Source organism: Mastigoproctus giganteus, chromosome 10 (assembly GCF_048544385.1).
Source record: "Mastigoproctus giganteus isolate SK-2022 chromosome 10, ASM4854438v1, whole genome shotgun sequence".
Classification (NCBI taxonomy): Eukaryota; Metazoa; Arthropoda; class Arachnida; order Uropygi; family Thelyphonidae; genus Mastigoproctus; species Mastigoproctus giganteus.
The window spans coordinates 3,452,730-3,479,892 of NC_143584.1; the positions used below are offsets into that span (position 1 = coordinate 3,452,730).

The 27,163-nt window shown below is 36.6% G+C and overlaps 1 protein-coding gene across 1 annotated transcript in view; it reads left to right on the forward strand.

Annotated features, from left to right (window-relative positions):
* Positions 1–27,163, forward strand: part of LOC150078633 (solute carrier family 12 member 4-like) — a 643,041-nt gene that overhangs the window by 595,308 nt on the left and 20,570 nt on the right. The window contains exon 25 of the mRNA XM_090383812.1: positions 9,595–9,728. Coding sequence (XP_090239938.1) covers positions 9,595–9,728 — 134 coding nt within the window. The remainder of the gene's footprint in view (positions 1–9,594; positions 9,729–27,163) is intronic.

Genomic DNA, 27,163 nt, shown 5'->3' on the forward strand with positions numbered 1-27,163 from the left:
TCCTGAAATCCAAATATATGATATCAAATTTATTTTTTGCATCCAGTTCCTTTGTAACCACATCATAATATCCTATCAAATTTGTCAGACAAGGCTTTCCCTTAACAAACCCATGCTGTGTCTGAATTATTGGTGCAGTCTTGTGTAGATGATCCTGCAATGCATCTTTAACCAGTGACTCCATTATTTTACCCGGAACAGAAGTTATACTAACTAGTCTGTAATTACTCGTGTCACCCTTTGATCCCCCTTTGTGAATGGGATACATTTGCACATCTCCAGTCCGTGGGAGCCTCCCCTGAGTCCAAGGATGCTCTCATAATTATGGCTAAGGGCTTGCTTAGTTGCTTTGCTGCCACCTTTAATATAACTGGATAGATCCCACCCACCCCAGGTGCTTTTCTTATGTTTAAATTTAACAATTTCTCCACCACTTTGCTTTCAGTTATTACAAATTCATTAAGTATCCTGCTACAATTTGATAACCTTCTGCCATTTTCAAACCCTAATAATTCCTCATGTGTGAATGTAAATGCAAAATACTCATTCAGTTTGTTTGCTATCTGAGCAGAATAATCAACAGTTGAACCATCGATGTCAAGTGGACCAATCAGATTCATCCCCTTCCTTTTAGAGTTTATATAAGTAAAGAAATCCTTGCTGTTTTTCGTAGCATCTTTTACCAAGCATTTCTCATAATCTGCCTTCACCTGCCTAACCTCCTTTGTGACCTGATTACAGATTAGCTTATATCTGCCATAGGCTTCTGAGTCGCTTGATAATTTATATGCATCCCATGCATTTTTCTTCTCTGTTACGAGTCTGATTAGTTCATTAGATAACCATTTAGGCCTAAACCTTGAACAATATTTCTTAAATGGTATGAAACTTTTAGTAGCATCCACGATTAATTCCTTGAATGCTTCCCACTTAGAATTTACTGTTGGTAACATCGTCAGTTGATCCCACTGTACAGAATTTAAAAACTGTCGGACACCACTGTACTCACCTTTACGGAAACAAAAACCCTTTCCTTTACCCCTGATGGTAATTAAATCTGTAAGTAAATCCCACATCAGTACACTGTGATCACTGCCACTTAGTGGTTCCTTTATCTGCAAATTCTTAATACACGAACGATCACTGCTGATAACCAGATCAAGAGTATTACTTTCCCTGGTTGCCTCTTGAACGTGCTGCTGCTGAAAACAATCATCCAATAAATCCCCAAAAGTCTGACTAGTGTGTGAGTGACCAACCCACAAGTTTCAGTCCATATCTGGGAAGTTAAAATACCCCATTATAAGACATTCCGATTTACTAGCCCACTCTATTTCTCTGGTATAGTTCTAGAAAGCCCATTTTAGGATGTAGAGTTGCTAGAATGAGTACAGAGAAGCGCATCAAGACTAGTGATGGGAACAAAGGGCTCCTATAAAGAAAGGCTTAAGTTCTGCAAATTGCAGCTTCTGGAGAATAAGCACCTGTGAGGCAATCTGATTGAGGCATATAAGGCCTTGAATAGATGGAGCAGGCTCGATGCTAATGGGATTCTTCCTCTTGCTCAGATTACAAACCTGAGGGGGCATAGATTTAAACTGAGGAAAGACAGTTGTAGAATACATGTTCAGAAGTTTGACTTTAGCCAGCAGGTAGTTGATTGCTGGAACAAACTTCCATCTGTTGTTGTGGAAATTGATAGCTGAAATAAATTCAAGGCAGAACTGGATAAAAATTTGGAATGAATGGATCAGTGAAATGTAAAGGGTTTTTTTTTGCTGATGCTCTATAAGCTTGCTTTCTTGCATCATATGCCTCTGCTAATGCTAATTACCCTAACAGACCTCTTGACTGATAGAGATGATTTCACAGATGTTTTTAACTTCCTTAATGCTATTTATTTATACCACCTCCTGTAAGGAAGTAAACATGAGCAGCAGACTAACCCAATGAAGTATGAATCAGGTTAAAAGGAACAATTTAAATCCAAAGTAAACACCTCTGAAATGCATGACTCCCTATGAACTAGCACATTATGACCCATGTAGCCAACTAAACTTCAATACAAACAAACAAACAAACAAACAAACAAACCTTGATGGAAATGAAGCAGCAGGCAAGTCAGCAGAAGAAGCCCTACTACAGATTGGAGAAGATATATCAGTGCCATATTCTGATTACAAGCCTGCGATAAACACAAAAGTACATTTGGCTATATGTTTATTATAAGTGGTCTGAATGAATGTTGTAATAGTGACTACTGCATTTGTTGATGTCATGTAACAATTTCAAGCCATTTATTACAGAAACTCCATATTAAGATCTCTCATGATCACTGGGAGAGCAAATTGTGCAATGTAAATTATTTTTTATTTGTTTGTTTATATATTTTATCTTTTGAAAGTTTCATGAGAAAGTTATATGAATATACTAAAAAGGAATGAGGTAATGTTGCAAAACGATTTTAATAACTTTTTGTAGTTATTTTATTATTATTATTATTATTATTATTATTATTATTAGCCATGTAGTACAAGCAAGCCTGAGGCTTATGCTGCACGAGCTAAAAAAAAATTTCCAGCTTACCCTGAGAGAGAGAGAGAGAGAGAGTCACAAGTAGAAGGGAATCACCAAGAAATGATGATATCCAGCTCAAGACCCCGGGTGTGTCAAGCCCATACTCACCAGATGTGAGCCCCTATTTTTTATTTAAAATGACTATGGTACTGGTGATCAATCATCAGAAAAATTAGTTAAAACAAATTTTTCATAAAACATTTACATAAGCTCATATGCTTGCCTTCTTGCATCACATGCCTCTATTATTACTACTACTACATGCTGATTGAGGTAATTAATGTTTTTTATTACTTGAATTAATGAATTACTGGTAATTCATTTTTTTTACTACACTCAGGGAGGTGGAGAATGAATAAGATCCGGGGATAATTGTGCAGTAAGATATGAAGTTCATTGAGCAGTGCAGACGGGCTGCCAGGGCAGGTCATGGAGTCTTGTAAATGATATATAGGCATTTTGCTAGCAGAGACAAGGAGGTATAAGGCAATGGTCAGGCCACACCTTAGTACTGCGTACAGGTCTGGAGTCTCATTTTAGGAAGGATGTAGAGTTGCTAGACCAAGTACAGAGAAGGGCAACAAGATTGGTGAGAGGAGCAAAGGGATGCTCTTACCAAGAGACGTTTAAATTCTGCCAGTTGGAGCATCTGGAGACTAGGCACCTGCGAGGCGATCAGATTGAGTTGTGTAAGGCCTTGAACGGTTTGAGCAGGCTCGATGCTGATGGGATACTTCTGCTTGCTCAGATTAAGAACCTGAGGGGGCATAGACTGAAATTGAGGAAAGGCAGTTGTAGAATAGATGTACAGAAGTTTGTCTTTAGCCAACGGGTAGTTGATTGTGTGAACAGGCTTCCATCTGTGTTTGTGGAAGTTGATAGCTCAAATAAATTTAAGGCTGAGCTAGACAAACATTTGAAGTAACTGGATTGGTGAAATGGGAAGTTTTTTTTTTTTTTTTGGCTTTCTTGCATCATATGCCTCAACTAATGCTAATCAAAAATAATCATTGCCAGAATCAGTCTCTCCAGCTGATCAGCTGGAGACATTGATTCTGGCAATGAACATATTAATGGATGACTGGATGGCAGTTTTTCCCTTTTCTTCTTAGATTTCTTTGTAGCAAGTATAATGTTCACCCCTCTGTTAACTTTTAAGAATCATTCGCTGTTGGGATCCATCTGCTCAAACCTCACCGTGTGTAAGGATGGGAGCATCATATTGAACATATTCAGTATTTCATTTAAAACAGATGAATTACAATATAAACACAATGAATGTTGTGTTTATGTTGTAATTCATCTCTCTTTTAAATACAACACTTTTTTTTTTGGCGCCTCCGTAGCCAGGTGGGAAGGAACAGCAGTGCGCAGCACACGCTTCTTGATTAGACCGGGGTTCGAGCCCATCACCACCAAATACGGAGGATACAGAAAGGTCAGGAAATGACCACTGCATATTTACGGAGCAATATGGCCTTAGTTGATAATGCCCCTAAAAACCAAATAACAAACAAACAAACAAACAAACAACAAACAACACTTTTTTTTACATACAACATTCATTCACTTGACTTATGTAGTTGCACTGTCTACGTATTTTTTCCATCCTAGTCAGGTCTGCCATTTATTTTCTAAGGGATGCAAAATACGTTTCCATGATTTTTTTAAGTTTGCACAGGCCAACAAAAATTTACATAAGTCAAGTATTACTTAAGTTGGGGAGTGGCTATACTGTATTTTTATTTTTTCAAAAAATAGCTACTGGCAATATTGAAAATTATCATATTTTACTTTTAAATCCATTTAGTATGTAGACTGTTATAATTATTATACTTATTAATAATTAATATAATTATTATACCAAAATGTAAATGCGCTTATAGTTGCAATATAAGCATTTATATTTTGGGTATTGAAACTATTCCCATACACCTATTTACAAAACTCACATGCATTGTAATAGATTAAGTGAATTTCATTTACTGGACCATGAAGTATGAAAAAAAAAAATTAGAAAAGGTGTATAGTGGGAGTGGTCTGCAAAAAAATTGTCCCTGGTATTAGTAATCTCTTAATCTGTGTGAAGGCCCAGGGACTCACATCTGGTGAGTATGGTTTGGCACACATATCAGTTCTTCTCTTTCTTGGTGATTCCTTTTTCTCTCTCTCTCTCTCTCTCTCTCTCTCTCAGGGTAACTTGAATTTTTTTTGGCTGGTGTAACATAAGCCTCAGGCTTCCTTGCACCATATAGCTAATAATAATAATAATAATAACAACAACAAGGCTAAACATCCTGTAATGCTCAGCAACAATAGATGCCTGAACAGTTATAAGATGAAAACAGGAAACTATTTGGTATCTTAACACACTTGATGTTATACATTTGCAAAATACTAGAAACATTCTGTCACCTCAAAGTAACGGCAGGCATAGCATGTCATTTTCATTGCGATGTGGAAGCTCAAGTACTGGGTTTCTGGTTATAGCAGGACTGTCTTTAATCATATTTAAAGGTTTAGACCAAACCTAGCCCCATGCCAAAGAAACCCCACACAGGAAGAGTTTCAGAAAATTAATTTTTATACTTTAGTACAATTTCTGATTGTACTGATGACAGACTGATTGGAATCCCTGTATGGGGAAATTGTCAGATAAGGAAAATGCCTTGCCCATTTGGGTTTCGTGGAATCAGTACCGTACATCACAGTATAATCTCTTAACACTCTAACAGGCACATCAAAGGTTTTTGTGGATTAAGTGCATGGTGTACACCATTTAAATTTTTTTAAATAAAAAAAAAGTTTTAAAATTATGTACTTTGCATCGTCATTTTTTTTATTTTTAACATTACGATAGATACAGATAGAAATGGTATACATTTTTCTAATGCAAATATATATTTTTAAATAAATGTTTTTTAAAAGTATCCATACACTGTGGAATATGCACATGCTTTTAATTATGATTCTGTCTTCTCCCCCTCAACCACCTCTTTATCCATAGCAGCAATTTGCCTCCAATGCCACACTGCTCCAATTTGTGCAGCAGTATCAAAAGCCTTTCTAAGATACAAGTATATAATATATATACTTGGATAGCATGTATATAATCTAAGATCCAAGTATAAAATGTGGATTTATTGGATGATTGTTTTCTACATCAGCATGTTCGGGAGGCAACTAGAGGGAGTAATACTCTTGATTTGATTATCAGTAGTGATTCTTCATGCATTAAGAATCTTCAGATAAAGAAACCACTAGGTGGCAGTGATAACAGTGTGCTGAAGTGGGATTTACTCAAAGAGGTAACTACCATCAGGGGTAAAGGGAAGGGTTATTGCTTTCGTAAAGGCGACTACGATGGTCTGAGACAGTATTTAAATTCTATACAGCGAGACCAACTGAAGATGTTACCAACAGCAAATTCAAAATGGGAAGCATTCAAAGCTACTAGGCTTTACATACCAACTAAGAAATATTGTTCAAGATTTAGGCTTAAATGGATGTCAGATGAACTAATGAGACATATGACAGAGAAGAAAAATGCTTGGGATACATATAAATTAACATGTGACACAGAAGCCTATGATAGATACAAGTTGATCTGTAACCAAGTTACAAAGGAGGTTAGGCAGGCAAAGGCAGATTACGAGAAATCTTTGGGAAGGGATGCAAATAAAAACAGCAAAGAGTTCTTTACTTATGTACACTCTAGAAGGAAGGGGATGAATCAGATTGGTCCACTTGATATCCATAGTTCAACTGTTGATGATCCTGCTCAGGTAGCTAACAAACTAAATGAATATTTTGCATCGACATTCACACATGAGGAGTTATTCAGCAAGGGGAATGCCAGAGGTGTATTCAACTCTGGCAGTAAGCTAGAGAATCTTGTAATAACTGAGAGTAAAGTGGAGGAGAAATTGTTAAAGATAAACACAAGAAAGGCACTTGGGGTGGATGGGATCTATCCAGTTATATTAAAGGAGGCAGCAAGGACAGCTTCCTTGGACTCAGGGGAGGTACCCACAGACTGGAGTTGTGCAAATGTGACCCCAATTCACAAAGGAGGATCAAAGGCCGACACAAGTAATTATAGACTTGTGAGTTTAACTTCTGTTCCAGGAAAATTAATGGAGGCACTGGTTAAAGAACCACTGCAGGATCATCTAGACTAGGCTTCAGTTATAGCTCGGACATAGCATGGTGTTGTTAAGGGGGAAGTCTTGCCTGACCAATTTGATTGGATACTATGATGCAGTCACAAAAGAACTGGATGCAGGGAATAACTTTGATATTATATACTTGGATCTTAGAAAGGCTTTTGATACTGTTGCACATGGAAAACTGCTGCACAAATTGGAGCAGTGTGGCATTGAAGGCAAATTGCTGCTATGAATAAAGGGGTGGTTGAGGGGGAAAAGATAGAGAGTAGTAATCAATGGACACTGCTCATCGTGGACTAATGTTATTAGTGGAGTCACCCAGGGTTCAGTATTGGGTCCATTATTGTTTTCTGTATTTATAAATGATATTGATGATGGTATATCAAGCTTAATGTCCAAGTTTGCAGACGATACAAAGGTTGGCAGGGTTGTCAAGGACACTACTGACACTATGATGCTGCAACAGGATCTGGAAAGGTTGAGCAGATAGGCTGAGAGATGGCAAATGAAGTTTAACATTGACAAATGTAAAGTACTACATATGGGAAACAGCAACCCCAGAGCAACGTATCAACTCAGTGGTACTACACTGACAGTGGTAGAGAATGAAAAGAACCTGGGGGTAATTGTGCAGGCAGATATGAAGTTCTCTGAGCAGTGCAGACGGGCTGCAAGAGTAGCTCATGGTGTCTTATCAATGATATACAGGAATTTTTCTAGCAGGGATAAGGAGGTGATTATTCCCTTGTATAAGGCAATGGTAAGGCACACCTTGAGTACTGTATACAGGTCTGGAGGCCTCATTTTAAGAAGGTTATAGAGCTGTTGGAATGAGTATAGAGAAGGGCAACAAGATTAGTGAATGGAACAAAGGGTTGCTCTTATGAAGAAAGGCTTAAGTTTTGCAAATTTCTGTGTCTGGAGACTAGGCACCAGCGAGGTGATCTGATAGAGGTATATAAAGCCTTGAATGGTTTGAGCATGCTCAATCCTGATGGGATTCTTCCTCTTGCTCAGAATAATCACCTGAGAGGGCATAAATTCAAATTGAGGAAAGACAGATGTAGGATAGACGTGCGGAAGTTTGCCATTAGCCAGCGGGTAGTTGGTTGGTGGAACAGACTTCCATCCTTTGTCGTTGAAGTTGATAGCCTAAATAAATATAAGGCTCAGCTGGACAGGTATTTCGAACGAACAGAGGGGTGAAGTGGAAGTGGGGTTTTTTTTTTTTTTTTTTTTGGCTGATGCTGCATAAGCTTGCTTTCTTGCATCATATGCCTCTACTAATGCTAATGATTATTTTAGTTACAGTATTTTATGTTTAGCATAATCTTTGACATTATTAAGTACAATTATTATTATTACTTATTATTATTTTATTATGTTTTTTTTTGGCTGGTGCAGCATAAGCCTCAAGCTTATGCAAAAAAAAAAATTGAGTTACTCTGAGAGAGAGAGAGAGAGAGAGAGAGAGAGAGAGAGAGAGAGAGAGAGAGAGAGAGAGAGAGAGAGAGAGAGAGAGAAGAATGATGATATCCTATCCAGCTCAGGACCTTGGGTGTGCCAAGCCCATACTCACCAGATGCAAGCACCTGGGGTAAACTGCATCATTACTACTTTGAATTTTAAGACTAACCAAAGTTTGCATGTTAATCCCAGTTGGTTGGCTTATTTACACAATACAAGAGCATAACACTTCTTCATTAGACTTCTCTAATGGAAAAGTGTTAATTGTTTGAAGTATAAGAGGAAGGCAATGTGTAAAAGATTTCAAAATATGAGGTGTTATAATAATGATGCCTAATGTACAAACTTCAAACTTAAAACTCAACTATGTTGTAATGATGCAATTGTACTAAACAGTGTCGTAGTTTGAATTTTACAGTTCGAAGCTTAATTTTATTAGTCTAATTAGCACACCTTTTGGTATCCCTCATATTGTGTAAATAATTATCAAATATTTGTTACCAAATGCATCAGTAAAAACTAATCATGAATAGCATAAGCAAAAAAATTTATAGCATGCACAGTTTTTAATTACTGTTCTTTTTATGTAAGATTTCAGTTTACAAACATTTATTATGCAATTTTAAATAATAGAGTAATTTAAAAGTGAATTAACTTTTCTTTAATGAAACATCATATCCTTAAATTTTTGCCAATTTTTATATTTTTTCTCTAAATATGTCTAATAATGTTAAGGATATGATGTTAAAGATAACATAATCATCAATGTTAAGGACAACATTGATTATGTTTATTATATTACTTTATTATTTAAAATTGCATGATAAATGCCTGTAAACTCACATCTTGCATAAAAAATACAGTAACAAAAACTTTGCATGCTACAGCTTTTTTGCTTATCATTTTCATGATTTGATTTTGCTGGGTAAAGATCCTCCACAGTTTTCTTTCCTTCACAGTAATGACTTTGCCATTCATAGACTCATGAGCATGATATATAATCATACCAAGGAAATTCGCCAGTCTATGTTACCTTGGTGAATTTCCCCTGGAGAGATGCTCTCCCCACTTGTAACAAACTGAATAACACTGAGCTGCTCTAACTTGGCTGCACCTGTTGCTATGAAAACCATATTGTCTATTTTGCTGCGCATCACTTCTCGAACATACAGGATAATCAAGATGACATATTGTTCAAGTATGAGTATTGGTGGCAGTTCCTAAATTTACATCCTTTGTGGTAAGCAATTTAAGGAAAATCACATTTTCATTTAACTCATCCTCATAATTTCTTGTATAAAAGAAATGTTGTAATTTATAATTTGCAATGCAAAAAAAAACTATTTTTTTTTAATAAAAGAAAATTACTTCTTTTTTCCAGTGATGAAGCCAATGTTCGCCGGATGCACACTGCTATAAGGTTAAATGAAGTAATTGTAAGCAAATCACATGAGGCTCAGTTGGTCGTTATCAATTTACCTGGCCCACCCAGAATTGCATCTGGAGATGAAAACTGTATCCTTCTTTTATATGTTCTCCTTTTTCGTCATTGAAAACAGTGATATTACTGATGCATGAACCAGAAGTACTGCTAATCAAGATTCTGAAAATCCTAGAAAACACTCAGAATTTTTTTTGATCCTGGATATCCTGTAACTGTCCTGAAATTTATACTAATTGTCAGAAACTCAAATTTATCAAAGCAACCAATAACCAAAAATTTTTCATGCTTTAGTTAATAACACTGTTAAACAGCATACTTTTTCCAGAAAAGTATGGCCTTTATTTAATGCACTTTTTTTCTTTTGATAGCAGTATAAAGTGCCTCGGCAATACATAAATGTACATGTTAAATTAATGATTTTTATTTAATATACAAATTATTTCACATAATTTGTAAACATAATTTACATATTTCACATTTACAAAAAATCTATAATAAAATATTTATTGTGTGAGAAATATTACATCAGTGCAGGATGGCCATATTTTGAAAATTGATAAGCAGGACAACTCGAAACGAAATGTGTAGTATAGCAATTTTTACCTTCAAAAAGTAAAAGAAAAATATAAAATTACAATTAAAATACATTTTTTTCAATCAATCAATCATAGTATTTTGTTATATGATTGCTGTTAATATGTATTTATCCTATATAAACTATATTATTTATAACAATTACTTTGAAAATAGCAAGGAAGAGTACTTTTACTTTATATATTTTTCTTTAGATTTCACTAGTTTTAAAATTTCTTCTCCTTACAAAGATTTTAAAAAGTACTCTTATGCAAACCGCCAAGCAGTTTTCATTAAACTGAAAATTCTTTCTGATGAAGCACTTGAATGTGGAATGCTTAATATGGAGCTTACAATTTGAGACAAATTATTCGCCTCCAGAAATTTTGAGAAAAATTACACCCATTTTTTATCAACACTCATTTTCTTTTCTTCATTACTCAGTGAAGAACAAAATGCCTTTAGACTTAAAATTTCTTCATAAAGCAAATCTAAGTTAACATTTTTGATATTGAATATTTCTACTAATACTCAAATTTCATTAAATGTTGGTGAATTAGATAATGTTAAATGTTGTAGTGTTTTTTTAATTTATTATCATTAAAATCAAACTACTTTTCTAGATATATAATAGCTTTTTGATGAAAATTTGAAACATCTAATTTCAATCGCTTAATTTCTTGATTGTTATCACATTGTCTTAATTCATTTTCAAATTACTTCACTTTAACAATTCAAAAAAAGGAAAATCCATTAGAGAATTATTACTAAAATAATGTATGGCATAGATAAATTAATACGTTATACATGTAATTTAAAACAACACAGAGAAAAAAGCTTTCTCAATTCTCATTTTTCTCTTGTTATTAGAATTAATTTTTAACACATCCGTTAGATTCCAATAAGAATTAAAAAGGCGTAAAATCAATAAATTAACAGTTTTTTCCTCTCTTATCGGGAAAAATGATGGTATTATAGAGAATTGGGATTTGAAGTTCTAAACTGGGGTAATCCCAGCCATAACAGGACAGTTGGCCACCCTACAACAATGTGATAATAATACCACATTGATGTGATATGCATAAATAAGCTAATAGCTATACTGCACTAAAGGCAGATTGGAGTATACTGAATCCCTGCTTTTAGATGGAAAAGCCCAATGGTCTGGGTTAAATAAAAAAAAAAAAAGCAGTCTCAAAATGGTCTTTTTATTCCTGAAGCATCATTGGCACTGCAATTGGCATATATTTACTTTTGCCATTTGAACCAAACTCGAAGTGTCACTGCCAGGGCTAGTGGAGAGTGTACACCATATACCCTCTGGATTTTTTTAGGTGAATAGCACATACCTTTTGGTTTTTAAAAGACACGATATACATTCTGGAATTCGATTAATAAGCCTTTTATGCACAGTACAGTATACTTACTCTCTGCGTTCCGTAACATTCATAGGGTATACCTTCTAGTAATTTTACAACTAGTAATTTTACAACAGTGCAGTGTGGAGTCAGTTTGGTGTGACATAAACATTGGGAGATCAAAATTGAGAGTAGGAGTGTGCTATAGGCCTAATGACTCTGATGAGTATAATAAGGAACTGTACAGGGAAATAGAGTGGGCCAGTAAATTTTAGCCATGGCTTCTATTTTAGCCAGCGAGTTATAAATTACTGGAATAAGTTGCCTTCATGGGTGGTAGAGGCCGACAGTTTGGGGAAATTCAAAGGTCATCTGGATAGTACTTTCGGGTAAGTGAAGCACATAGGATGATAGGTTTAATTTCCTTTTTATTTTATTTTTTTTATTTATTAATTATTATTATTTAGTTATTTATTTATTTTTTTTTTTTTTTTTGTTTTTATCATTGTTTTGTTCGGATTTTTTTTTTTTTTTTTTGGCTGGTGTAGCATAAGCCATAGGCTTTCTTGCACCATGCGGCCGTTACTAATACTAATACTAATACTAAATCAGAGTGTCTTATAATGGGAGATTTTAATTTCCCAGATATTGACTGGATTTTGGGGGCTGGTTACTCACACACTAGCAGGGCTTTTGTGGATTTATTGGATGATTGTTTTCTACATCAGCATGTTCGGGAGGCAACTAGAGGGAGTAATACTCTTGATTTGATTATCAGCAGTGATTCTTCATGCATTAAGAATCTGCAGATAAATGAACCACTAGGTGGCAGTGATCACAGTGTGCTCAAGTGGGATTTACTCAAAGAGGTAACTACCATTAGGGGTAAAGGGAAGGGTTATTGCTTCCGTAAAGGCGACTACGATGGACTGAGACAGTATTTAAATTCTATACAGTGGGACCAACTGATGATGTTACCAACAGCAAATTCAAAATGGGAAGCATTCAAAGAACTTATCTTGGAAGCTACTAGGCTTTACATACCAACTAAGAAATATTGTTCAAGGTTTAGGCCAAAATGGATGTCAGATGAACTAATGAGGCATATGGCAGAGAAGAAAAATGCATGGGATACATACAAATTAACAAATGACACAGAAGCCTATGATAGATACAAGTTGATATGCAACCAAGTTACAAAGGAGGTTAGGCAGGCGAAGGCAGATTACGAGAAATCCTTGGCAAGGGATGCAAAGAAAAACAGCAAAAAGTTCTTTACTTATGTAAACTCTAGAAGGAAGGGGATGAATCAGATTGATCCACTTGATATTGATGGGTCAAGTGTTGATGATCCTGCTCAGGTAGCTAACAAACTAAATGAATATTTTGCATCGACATTTACACATGAGGAGTTATTCAGCGAGGGGAATGCCAGAGGTGTATTCAACTCTAGCAGTAAGCTACAGAATCTTGAAATAACTGGGAGTAAAGTGGAGGAGAAACTGTTGAAGATAAACACAAGAAAGGCACCCGGGGTGGATGGGATCTATCCAATTATATTAAAGGAGGCAGCAAAGGAAGTAAGCAAACCCTTAGCCATAATTATGAGAGCTTCCTTGGACTCAGGGGAGGTACCCATAGACTGGAAATGTGCAAATGTGACCCCAATTCACAAAGGACTATCAAAGGCTGACACAAGTAATTATAGACCTGTGAGCTTGACTTCTGTTCCAGGAAAATTAATGGAGGCACTGGTTAAAGAAGCACTGCAGGATCATTTAGACAAGACTTCAGTTATAGCTCAGACACAGCATGGTTTTGTTAAGGGGAAGTCTTGCCTGACCAACTTGATTGGATACTCTGATGCAGTCACAAAAGAACTGGATGCAGGGAATAACTTTGATATTATATACTTGGATCTTAGAAAGGCTTTTGATACTGTTGCACATGGAAGACTGCTACACAAATTGGAGCAGTGTGACATTGGAGGCAAATTGCTGCTATGGATAAAGGGGTGGTTGAGAGGGAGAAGACAGAGAGTGGTAATCAATGGACACTGCTCATCGTGGACTGATGTTATTAGTGGAGCCCCTCAGGGCTCAGTATTACATGCATAGTTACCATATGCATGGCGCACTATGGCCATAGTTGCCGATGCGCCCAATAAATTCCGAAACAAACAAACAAACAGGGCTCAGTGTTGGGTCCATTATTGTTTTCTGTATTTATAAATGATATTGATGATGGTATATCGGGCTTAATGTCCAAGTTTGCAGACGATACAAAGGTTGGCAGGGTTGTCAAGGACACTACTGACACTATGCTGCTGCAACAGGATCTGGAAAGGTTGAGCAGATGGGCTGAGAGGTGGCAAATGAAGTTTAACATTGACAAATGTAAAGTACTACACATGGGAAACAGCAACCCCAGTGCAACGTATCAACTCTGTGGTACAACACTGACAGTGGTAGAGAATGAAAGGGACTTGGGGGTGGTTGTGCAAGCAGATATGAAGTTCTCTGAGCAGTGCAGACGGGCTGCAAGAGTAGCTCATGGAGTATTGTCAATGATATACAGGAATTTTTCCAGCAGGGATAAGGAGGTGATTATTCCATTGTATAAGGCAATGGTCAGGCCACACCTAGAGTACTGTATACAGGTCTGGAGGCCTCATTTCAAGAAGGATGTAGAGCTGCTGGAACGAGTACAGAGAAGGGCAACAAGATTAGTGAATGGAACAAAGGGGTGCTCTTACGAAGAAAGGCTTAAGTTTTGCAAATTACAGTGTCTGGAGACTAGGCACCAGCGAGGTGATCTGATAGAGGTGTATAAAGCCTTGAATGGTTTAAGCATGCTCAATGCTGATGGGATTCTTCCTTTAGCTCAGAAAAATCACCTGAGAGGGCATAAATTCAAATTGAGGAAAGACAGATGTAGGATAGACGTGCGGAAATTTGCCTTTAGCCAGCGGGTGGTTGGTTGGTGGAACAGACTTCCATCCCTTGTGGTGGAGGTTGATAGCCTAAATAAGTTTAAGGCTCAGCTGGACAGGTATTTTGAACGAACAGAGGGGTGAAGTGGAAGTGGTTTTTTTTTTTTTTTTTTTTGGCTGATGCTGCATAAGCTTGCTTTCTTGCATCAAATGCCTCTACTAATGCTAATGCTAACTACAGCACTGGTCACTGCACAATGTGCACAACAGAGATATGTGGCACAAATTTTATCCTGATCTCCTATTTTTCAGCAAAAATGAAAATTGTAAGCAATTTCTTCTATTTCAACTTTTCTTGGATTTCATGGGCAAGATCCATGTCAGGATCTTGCCCATGATCCAAACAAACTGCGCATGTAGCACAGTGGTATCATCACCATCCTCCCCACACCGGGTGGAAAAGGCCTGGGTTCGAATCCCATCGATGACGAAAGGAACTTTAATGAGATTTTTTTACACAGCATGGTTTTGTTAAGGGAAAGTCTTGCCTAACCAATTTGATTTGACAGTATGATGCAGTCACAAAAGAAGTGAAAAAAAAAAAAAATAAATAAATAAAATAAAAATAAATAAATAAAAAATAACCACTTCCACTTCAACCCTCTGTTCGTTCGAAATACCTGTCCAGCTGAGCCTTAAACTTATTTAGGCTATCAACCTCCACTACAAGGGATGGAAATCTGTTCCACCAACCAGCCAACCACCTGCTGGCTAAAGGCAAATTTGAATTTATGCCCTCTCAGGTGATTATTCTGAGCAAGAGGAAGAATCACATCAGCATTGAGCATGCTCAAACCATTCAAGGCTTTATACACCTCTATCAGATCACCTTGCTGGTGCCTAGTCTCCAGACACTGTAATTTGCAAAACTTAAGCCTTTCTTCGTAAGAGCACCCCTTTGTTCCATTCACCAATCTTGTTGCCCTTCTCTGTACTCGTACCAGCATCCCTACATCCTTCTTGAAATGAGGCCTCCAGACCTGTGTACAGTACTCTAGGTGTGGCCTGACCATTGCCTTATACAAGGGAATAATCACCTCCTTATCCCTGCTAGAAAAATTCCTATATATCATCGACAATACACCATGAGCTACTCTTGCAGCCCATCTGCACTGCTCAGAAAACTTCATATCTGCCTGCACAACCACCCCCAGGTCCCTTTCATTCTCTACCACTGTCAATGTAGTACCACAGAGTTGATACGTTGCTCTGGGGTTACTGCTCCCATATGTAGTACTTTACATTTGTCAATGTTAAACTTCATTTGCCACCTCTCAGCCCATCTGCTCAACCTTTCCAGATCCTGTTGCAGTAGCATAGTGTCAGTAGTGTCCTTGACAAACCTTCCAATCTTCGTATCGTCTGCATACTTGGACATTAAGCTTGATATACCATCATCAGTATCATTTATAAATACAAAAAACAATAATAGACCCAATACTGAACCCTGAGGGACTCCACTAATAACATTAGTCCACGATGAGCAGTGTCCATTGATTACCACTCCCATCCACCCCAGGATTCTCTTCTCCCCCTCAACCACCCCTTTATCCATTACAGCAATTTGCCTCCAGTGCCACACTGCTCCAATTTGTGCAGCAGTCTTCCATGTGCAACAGTATCAAAAGCCTTTCTAAGATCCAAGTATATAATATCAAAGTTATTCCCTGCATCCAGTTCTTTTGTGACTGCATCATAGTATCCAATCAAATTGGTCAGGCAAGACTTCCCCTTAACAAAACCATGCTGTGTCTGAGCTATAACTGAAGTCTTGTCTAGATGATCCTGCAGTGCTTCTTTAACCAGTGCCTCCATTAATTTTTCGGGAACAGAAGTTAAACTAACAGGTCTATAATTACTTGTGTCGCCTTTTGATCCTCCTTTGTGAATTGGGGTCACATTTGCACAACTCCAGACCATGGGTACTTCCCCTGAGTCCAAGGAAGCTCTCATAAATATGGCTAAGGGTTTGCTTACTTCCTTTGCTGCCTCCTTTAATATAACTGGATAGATCCCATCCACCCCAGGTGCCTTTCTTGTATTTATCTTCAACAATTTCTCCTCCACTTTACTCTCAGTTATTACAAGATTCTCTAGCTTACTGCCAGAGTTGAATACACCTCTGGAATTCCCCTCGCTGAATAACTCCTCATGTGTGAATGTCGATGCAAAATATTCATTTAGTTTGTTAGCTACCTGAGCAGGCTCATCAACGGTTGACCCATCGATATCAAGTGGAAATCTTAGAAAGGCTTTTGATACTGTTGCACATGGAAGACTGCTGCACAAATTGGAGCAGTGTGGCATTGGAGGCAAATTGCTGCTATGGATAAAGGGATGGTTAAGGGGGAGAAGACAGAGAGTGGTAATCAATGGACACTGCTCATTGTGGACTAATGTTATTAGTGGAGTTGATCAGGGTTCAGTGTTGGGTCCATTGTTGTTCTCTGTATTTATAAATGATATTGATGATGGTATATCAAGCTTAATGTCCAAAATTGCAGATGATACGAAGGTTAGCAGGATTGTTAAGGACATTAATGACAGTACACTGCTGCAACAGGATCTAGAAACGTTGAGCAGATGGGCTGAAAGGTGGCAAATGAAGTTTAACATTGACAAATGTAAAGTACTACATATGGGAGCAGTAACCCCAGAGTAATGTATCAACTCTGTGGTACTACACTGACAGTGGTAGAGAACGAAAAGGACCTGGAGGTAATTGTGCAGGCCAGGCAGATATGAAGTTTTCTGAGCAGTGCAGACAGTCTGCAAGAGTAGCTCATAGTGTCTTGTCAATGATATACAGGAATTTTTCTAGCATGGATAAGGAGGTGATTATTCCTTTGTATAAGGCAATGGCCAGGCCTCACCTTGAGTACTGTATACAGGTCTGGAGGAATCATTTTAAGAAGAATGTAGAGATGCTGGAACGAGTACAGAGAAGGGCAACAAAATTATTGAATGGAACAAAGGGGTGCTCTTATGAAGAAAGGCTTAAGTTTTGCAAATTACAGTGTCTGGAGACTAGGCACCAGCGAGGTGACCTGATAGAGGTGTATAAAGCCTTGAATGGTTTGAGCATGCTCAATGCTGATGGGATTCTTCCTGTTGCTCAGAATAATCACTTGAAAGGGCATAATTTCAAATTGAGGAAAGACAGATGTAGGATAGATGTGTGAAAGTTTGCCTTTAGCCAGCGGGTAGTTGGTTGGTAGAACAGACTTTCATCCTTTGTTGTGGAAGTTGATAGCCTAAATAAATTTAAGGCTGGGCTGGACAGTTATTTCGAATGAACGGAGATGTGAAATGGGAGAGTTTTTTTTTTTTTTTTTTTTTGGCTGATGCTGCATAAGCTTGCTTTCTTGCATCATGTGCCTCTTCTAATGCAAACTCCAGCCTGTTCAGCAACCTCTTGTGTGGAATTGTGCCATAAGTAGAACAGGGTAAGTTGAGATACTTGCACCAGGCATGTCAAAACCAGGAGCAAAAAAACTCAGAGGATTTAAATTTATATATTTTACTTTAACTTTGAAATACTGAGAAATGAGTGAACACAACATGCATTTTGCAATATTTCATTATTTATTTATTAAAACAAAAAAACTTTTGCACTTTTGTACCCTCACATTTCACCACTCTGCTGTTCATTGTTAATTTATAATATGGAAAAATAAAGGCATACCTAGTTATCATAGTTATGCCATGTCAAATTCTTGCTAAGTTCAAGTATGTAATGTTAAAATTTTTTTTTTGCATCCAATTCCTGTTGAAAGCACATCATAGTAGTTTATCAATTAGTTTATCAGGTTGATCAAACAATATTTTTCCCTTATAAAGCCTTGTTGTTATCTGTTTAGGATATTATACTGCCCAAGATGATCTTGTAATACATTTTTGATTAAATTCCATAACCTTCCCTCCTGCCACACACACACTCGAAATGTCACTGTCTCTATACTCTACATATCTTTATACTCAAGTTTCATACAGCAGGATCTCATTCCATAGAACTTCATTTTCCAGTTTTACTTTTGCATTACTTGTGTGATGCAAAATTTTATCTGTTTTTTGGTTCTGAGAATGAAAGAAATAGGATCCAAATTGTTAGCCTATGTTTAGTTACTAAGTTCTATTTAGATTAAGCCTAGTAGTTACTTAGAGTAGGTCTCTCTCTGCACTTGTAGTTACATCCAAAGTGCTGTTTAAAGAACATAACAGAAGTTAGTGTATTAACCAATTCAGAAGAGAGTATTAACCATTGGAGTTTTGAGTGAATAACTTTAAATTGGTGTGAAAGCTTTATGATTTTTCAAGTAAAATTCAACCGTACATTTTTGTTGTTGAACTTCTGCTGCTACTGTAATTAGAATCATTATGTCTTCAAATGACATTGCTTTTGGAAACATCAGCACTTGAGAAAAGAAAGTTCATATGTTGTTTAAAATGTTATAGAGGTATTTGTATATCTTTATAACATTTCAGAATATAGCCATTTGCCACTGCATAACAAATGAAGGAAACTTTTTTTTTTTTTTTTTTTTTATGAGACATTCCTGTGTAGAATGAGACCATTATTCTTAAGAATAATGATCTCATTTGATAGTGCTTCTTATTAGTAGGGAAATTAGGTTATCAAATCACCATTCAAAACTGTGAAAAAAGTTAATGTAAGTGCATTCCTACATTAGTTGTTTTATGAAAAATTTTGGTACATAAATTACTACATTTTATTGGATTACAGTAATATTTAATAATGGTTCCCTTAACTTATAAAGGTAAGGGAACCATTTTTTTTTCCCTGTTCTAATTTCATATTTTAAACAAGAATTTAAAAGTTGTTAGGCTAACATTCTTTCATTCCACTTTACTTTTTATTTTATTGTATTATTTTACTTTAAGTTCATACCCTTCAAAAGCATTTAGCTGTGGAGGAGACAAGATTATTTCAGTAAAGTTTTATTACTGTCTTCCAAAATAACTCTTCAAATCCAGTGTTTTTTTTTTTTTTTTTTTTTGTTAGTTGTTGGCACATCAGCTTCTGTGGCCATAATGCACCTCCCAGAGTTTTTGGATTTTACTCTGATCCAAGCTCAAGGCAGGATTTGAATTTGAACCCATGACCTTTGGGTTGCCAGGCAGGCACTTTACCCACCTGGCTAGCCCGGTTGGCTCAAATCCAGTGTAATGTAATGTTAAACGTGTACAATTGTAATTCTATTATATATCACCATGACTTTGCTGTTGGATTTTGTAGCATGAGACTTCTTGGGCCATGGGGACATTTTTATATGCCATTTGGATGATTCCATCTTGGTGTCAGGGTTGTAGGCAAACACCTAACTCTTATCCCCAATGACTACTTTTCTTAGAAAGTTCGGATCCTGCATAAATTTTTTGAACAAAATTACCTGCGATGGCTTTCCGACAGTTCATTTGATCGTCTGACAGCAAGCATAGAACAATCTTTGCATCAAGATTGTGTGTGTACCAAGCCTATAGACAGTTCAGCTTCAAAGACAATCTCAGCAACAGTCATTTGCCTATAATTTCATGAGTTCCTTCACTTTTGTGACCTCGAAGGACGTCCACTGTGAGGTTCATCTTTCAGTGTTTCCTGTTAATTTTTAAACTGATTAAACCACTTGTAAACTGCTGTTTTCTTCAAAGCATCATCTCCATAAACTTTCTGTAATGCTTACACTTTTATGAAGTTAAAAGAACTTGAAGTTAGCACACTGTTCAAACTGCGACATTCCACAATATCAGCTGTGACACACGAGTGAAGTCGCCGAGCTAGTTCCCACTTGGCAAGCATGCACAACGTGGTCAACGTCAGTGCCCCACAAAACAGCACAAACCATTTAAATACCAGCATGAAATTCTGAAAACTTTTTGAATGTACTACATATGTTATCTTGATATAGAAAAATGTCAGCTGAAATTTAATGAGCAATTAAAAAATTATTCAATATACCAATGGACTCTATAACATTTAACCATTTAACATTGAATCGTATAACATATAACATTTAACCCAGAGTGATCCTGTGTGAAATAAAATAATACATTAATTTAATTTAAAAATAAGAGCTCTACTGATATATATACAGTTGTGCTCCGTATCCACTGATTCGGTATCTGCTGATTCAGTTACCTGCGGTTAACCATGGAAAAAAAAACTTAACACGTACTACTCACGTATCCAATACGATGCTTCCCTTTATTTTTTGCGATGTCAATTTTAAATCGAATAGCTTCCCTTTATGGTTTGGTTACCAACATTATAATGGTTCTTTAGAGATTTAACAGATGAACCATTTTCAAACTTTTGAATAATTTCAAGTTTTTGTTTAATTCAAAAGCACAACTCTTGCGTTTTCCCATCATTTTTACGATTTCTAAACAAAAAAAAAAAAAAAAAAAGTTACTATAAAAAAAAAAAAAAATTCTGACATCTTTGACATAAATAACGAAACAAAATTTGTCCTTTTGCGGTGCAACAGAACACAACAATCAATGCGACACACTAAAACAAACTAAACATTTGGTCTCTCTTTTTTTTTTTTTTTCCTTTCTTTTTTTTTGTTTTGAGCGGTAGGTGTAAAAACAGCAGGGGTTGCAAGGTGATAGGTACACTAATCTCCCAATGACGACTTATAATGCCAGTTCTTGTCGCTTATTTACAACTTGCAAAATATCTGTTTATACCTATTCTAGCTATTACTTGAATTTTATGACTTCTGGTTGATTTGGTTTTTTTTTTTTTTTTTTTAAATTTGGAGTCTTGAAGTGTCCCAGTAAATCGAGAGTCTTCTGTACTTTATTATTACCGTATTTAATGTTAATGTCTTACTGTGTGTTTAATTTATCAATTAAACTTTATTATACATAAGTATTAGATAGTATGAAACAGAGCTGTAATGCTCAATACATTCTATGTATTGAGCATTACAGTCGATCTTTGTAAAATAATAAGAGAAGTTTACCTCAATATAGTATGTAGAACACTTCCATATAGCCGGCCGGGCTAGCCAGGTGGGTAAAGTGCCTGCCTGGCAACCCAAAGGTCGCGGGTTCAAATCCTGCCTCGGGCTTGGATCAAAGTACTGCGAAAACCTTGGGAGGTGCATTATGGCCACAGAAGCCGATGCGCCAACAACTACCAAAAAAAAAAAAAAAAAAACTTCCATATAATACTCTCCAGAAATTAAAACGAAAAAATCGAAAATCTTACATTAGAGTAACAAATAATTAAAAATCAATTTAACGCAATTAAAAATAAGAAAATTAATTAAAAGAATTTAACAAAAAAATTGCAAAACAATTTTCCTTCCTTTCAGTGATTGGTCCCCCATCTGAAAGGAAGGAAAATTGTTTTGCAATTTTTTCGTTAAATTAATTTTATTATTTTTAATTGTGTTAAATTTATTTTTAATGATTTGTTACTCTAATGTAAGATTTTCAATTTTTTTGTTTTAATTTCTGGAGAGTATCATACGGAAGTGTTCTGCGTACTATATTGAGGTAAACTTCTTATCATTTTACAAATATACGTATGTATGTACAAGAAAATCACGTTATAGGTCTTGGTACATATCCCCTGCAGATACAGGTTTTGTTACTCTATTGATAAAAATAATAGGATATAATGACATTACTGAATGACTAAGCAAGCAAGAAAAAGTATTAAATTATTAAACTGGGTTATAGATCTGGGGCACTACTAGTTATAGAAGGGCGCCTCCATAGCCAGGTGGGCAGGAGCATCAGTGCATAACACACGTTTCTTGATTAGACCGGGGTTCGATCCCATGCCCACCAAATACGGAGGATGCAGAAAGGTCAGGAAATGACCAGCGCATATCCCCGGAGCAATATGGCCCTAGTTGCTAATGCTCCTAAAAACCAAATAACAAACAAACAAACTAGTTATAGCAGAGATACCCGACAACCAAAATGAATTATAGATAACTGTATATTATCAGTGTATTGGGTAGGGGTGCTGACCTGTCAAGTGTAAGTACCATGGAAAAAATTGAGAATGCCAGCAAGGTAAAAGCAGATTGCCTGAAATTATGTGAGATTAACATTAAAATAATAATGATAACAATGAAGGTACCTAAAGCAGTGGGTCCTAGAACTTTAACACTTCATCATGGGGTTGGCAACCGTAGGAGCCACCACAATAAGCAGGGTCTCTGTTTCTGTTATGATGTATACATTTTGTACGTATACATCATAGCTGACCTGACAGAGACCAAAAGGAATAAAATCCAAACATAAATAAAAATAAATATATAAATATAAATAAAGTATAGTTAAAAAGCTAAAATAATGTCAATTAAATCTTGTTAAAGGAAAAATGAATGAAAGCTTGAATTCAAAAAGAAGACAAAATTCAGTATGAAATTTAAGCAAAGTAACTTAAGATAAAGGAATAAAGTCAGGTTTATGGCAACTTACTGTGTGCTTAGACCGGAATCGGTGAAACTGGCCGAGTGTGGTGAATACAGAGCTACATTGGAAACCAAAGATGAAAGCCGATAGTTCTCTGTATAAATATACTGTACATTCCATTTGAAACTCCATGAGCCTACCACTCCCGGTGCCGAAGCACATCCGTGGCTAGGTTCATATTAACTAATTCGGTCAAAATCTTTATGAGGTTCTGTTATTAAAAACATTTTTAAAAACATTTAAAATAATCATTTCTTTCTTTTAGCTACTTTGCTCTTAGCCTGCTCTGAGAAGAAAAAGTCTTTAGCAATTTTCATATCCTGACTTTCCTAATCAGAGCAGTTACCGCCCCTGCCTCGGGGAGGCGAGCTTCTACTATCTAGTAGCTTACGTCTTCTAAAGACTTCATTTACATAATCATTAAAACATTTAAAATTCGCACTATTTTCAAACATTATAACGAGTGTCTCTTTCCTTAAAAACCCTATATTCCTTTCCAGGAAAGCTCTGGTGTCTGTATATTGGACACAGTTCAGCATTATGTGCTCAGCTGTTTCAGGGTTCCCGCATGTGCACAATCCAGATTCATGTAGACCAAGTTCTGACAATTTAAATTTTAGTCCATGACCTGTTATTAGGAATGTTGCATTGAGCCCAAACTGTAACCAAGGTTTTCTCTTTGTATCTACTGTTTCTACTCTCGGTAGAAAGAAGTAGGTCTGTCTACCTTTTTCTGAGTCTTGCCAGGACTCTTGCCATTGGTTATTGATATCCCTTAGAATTCTTGCTCTTTCGGTTCTTACATCATTTCTTGTATACACATAGTCATTTTCTGGACATGTTCTTATATTCATAATGACTGTTCTTATATTGTTTTTTGTGTAATACAATAGCCCTTTTAGTAGAACCTCATAGTAAGCCGGCATCCTCCCTGCAACCACCTGCAAGGCCTCGGAAGAAACAGTCCGACATGCTCTTGTAATGCCCAACAATGCAAATCTTTGTGCTTGGACAAGGTGTTTCTGGACCCTCACAGTTTCTACTCTATGTACCCAAGCTCCAGCTGCATATGTTACTATTGGGACAAATAGACATTTATACAGTAGATTTAAAGATCTACCTTTAATGCCCCAATCAGCTCTTACTACTCTTCGAAGCTTGGCGTACAAGAGTCTTATTTTATTTTTCAGATATTTCACATGTTCTGTGAAGAACAATCATTCTTCCAACTGGAGGCCCAGATACTTCACCACTTTCGCATATCGAACCGAGCCCTCGTTTAGCCGCAAGGTAGGAGGTCGATTCATGCTCAGCCTACCTTTTAGGAGCATCTGCATAGTTTTTCCAAGAGATATCTCTAGTTTGTTCTCAATACTCCACTCACTCAGAGAGCATAGAGCCACTTGTGCTCTTGCTTCAATCTGTGAACGTGTATCTCCATGGACCAAAATTGCTAGGTCATCTGCATATGCAACATACTGAACACCTTCCAGCTCATTCTCAAGAAAGGTATCAAATACTATACTCCAAGCAAAGGGGCCCATCACCGAGCCCTGAGGGCAACCGCGATGCATACCTTGTTTTATTTGTTCATATCTTGTTTTAACAAGGATACATCTATTGTTAAAGTAGCTTTGCATTACTTTATACATGGTCCTTGTACACCCCATTCTTCTTATTCTAGACAATATACTCTCCCACCAAAGTCTGTCAAACGCACCACGAAAGTCTACAAAGATCCCTAGAACATATCTCGCATCGCTCCGCTCCACGATTCCAGTCAATCTAAAGACTGCATCCTCAGTTCCTTTACCTTGTTTAAAACCATACTGGTTTTCTGAGGACATAGACTTTTCTTCATATAATTTATTCAGTCTATTCACGCACAGTCTTTCATAGACCTTCCCAAGAACCGAAAGCAAAGCAATCGGTCGATATGCTCCAGTTTCATTTAAGAGTCGATCTGTACTTTTTATTAGCAGTCTTACGTGTGCAGCCTTCCAGACCTCAGGGAAGACACCCTCCTTTACACATCTGTTGTACAAGTCCACGTAAATTTGTGGAGTCAGCATAAATGCTTTCTTCAACACAGCTACTTCTACCCTATCCAAGCCCGGCGACTTACCATCCTTCGCTCGGAATACAGCAGACTCCACTTCTTGATACGTAAAATCATGTTCTTCGCTTTCCTTTATATATTCTTCATTTCCTGTAACAATATTGGACATATTTATTTCTGCTTCTAAACTTGGAAAGAGCTCACTCAATATTTTACCTATAGAGTCCTGCCAATTAAGAGTTTGATTGCCCTCATCTCCAACAGTAGTGCATATGTTTAAAATTTTTGGTTTTAAAATTTTGTAAATTGTTCCCCATGGGTCTCGGGATCCTTGCTCTTCTACATATTTCTTCCAATGGAAATTCTTAGATCTATTTATTTCATTGACATACTCCCTTCTTTTTTCTTGGTATACCAAAACATAATCTCCCAAGATATCTAAATTTCCCCGCCTTCTATGTTTTTGACATAGACGCCTTAATTTATTTACTTCTTTTCTTAATTTGGACAAATCTGAATTCCACCAGAAAACTGGCCTACTTGGTATACATTTTAATCGCATACTATATTTACAAGCTTCTATTATTATGTTTGTAATTACATCAACATATTGGTCTGTGGACAAATCCTCCCAGCACACATTTGACACCATTTCTAAGTACTTCAATTTAAATCTTGGCCATGCAGCAGTCTTTACTGAAAATCTTTCTAGATCATTCCAAATCCTTACTTGATTTTGACTTTCTACAGCAAAAAAGATAGCATTGTGATCACTTGTGGTATAATTTTCTACAACCTTCCAATCATGCACACAATTTCTTATCGCACCTGTTGCAAGCGTAAGATCAATATAGGAGCAGCCATGAACTGTAGAATAAGTCGGACCATGTCCTAGAGTGTTCAACAGCTCCATTCCTGAAGCCGCTATAAACTCCTCTAATAACGCTCCTCGATCATCCGAATTCTGTCCTCCCCATAACGGGGAGTTGGAGTTTGAATCCATTGCTACTATTACTTTTTGAGTTCCTATGAGCCGGTTTACTTTTTCTAGATATTCAATGTCAGGCTCAATACTACCAGAGTGCTGACAATAGAGAGTCACTAGGTAAATTCTTCCGAATTCACCCTGTAGTTCACAGCACACAGCTTTCTTGTTACATAGCATTAAGATCTTAGTTATAACTATGTCTGGTGCTCTCACTACAATTGCAGCATTTGGTAACTCCCCTTCAGACAACACTCTGTAATTTTGTGGGTAACATCTTACCTGACATTGAACAGCATAGGGCTCCTGTAATAAAGCAACAGATATATTGTCTTTCTCCATAAGAAAATTCATCTGAGAGGCCACGCTTTTTGCTCTCTGGGCATTCAATTGTATAATTTTTAATTTTTTACCCATAATTGATCTTTCTTTTATATATTTCGAGAGCTTTATTATATTCAGGACATGTTTTACTCACAGCTTCATGGCCCGCTTCCAACTGATTCCTTTTACAGTTACAACAACTTGGCTGCTTACTTTTGTTTGTGCAATCTTTGAAGGTGTGTCCAACTCCCCCACAATAACCACAACACTTTTCCTTTTTGCAGTATTTCGCTACATGGCCGTACATCAAACATTTATAACACTGTGTAACTGGGAAAATTTCTTTAAATCGACACGCAGACCAACCCACCAGCAACCTCTTCTTATTACATATCTTCTTCCAAACACTTATGGAAAATTGTAATATCCAATTCTCTGTACTGGTATCTTTAGACTTTTGAATAGACAATACATCAATCCCCTCCTCACAATTCTTTTCACTTATACCTAAGTCTTTCAGATTTCTTGTCCATATTTCTTTTAACAACTCTTCTTTCTTTACCCCTTTTTCCACATCAAATAGCACTATCTTGGGCATAATTGGCTTTGGTACACTACACTTCAATCCTAAGGATCCTAGACCAGAGCAACCTTTGATTTTTGCAATATCGTCGTCAGTCATGGTCTCCACAACAACACCACGGTCTCTAATAGGACGTATATTCTTAACTTTCACATCTTTTAACATTGGACGA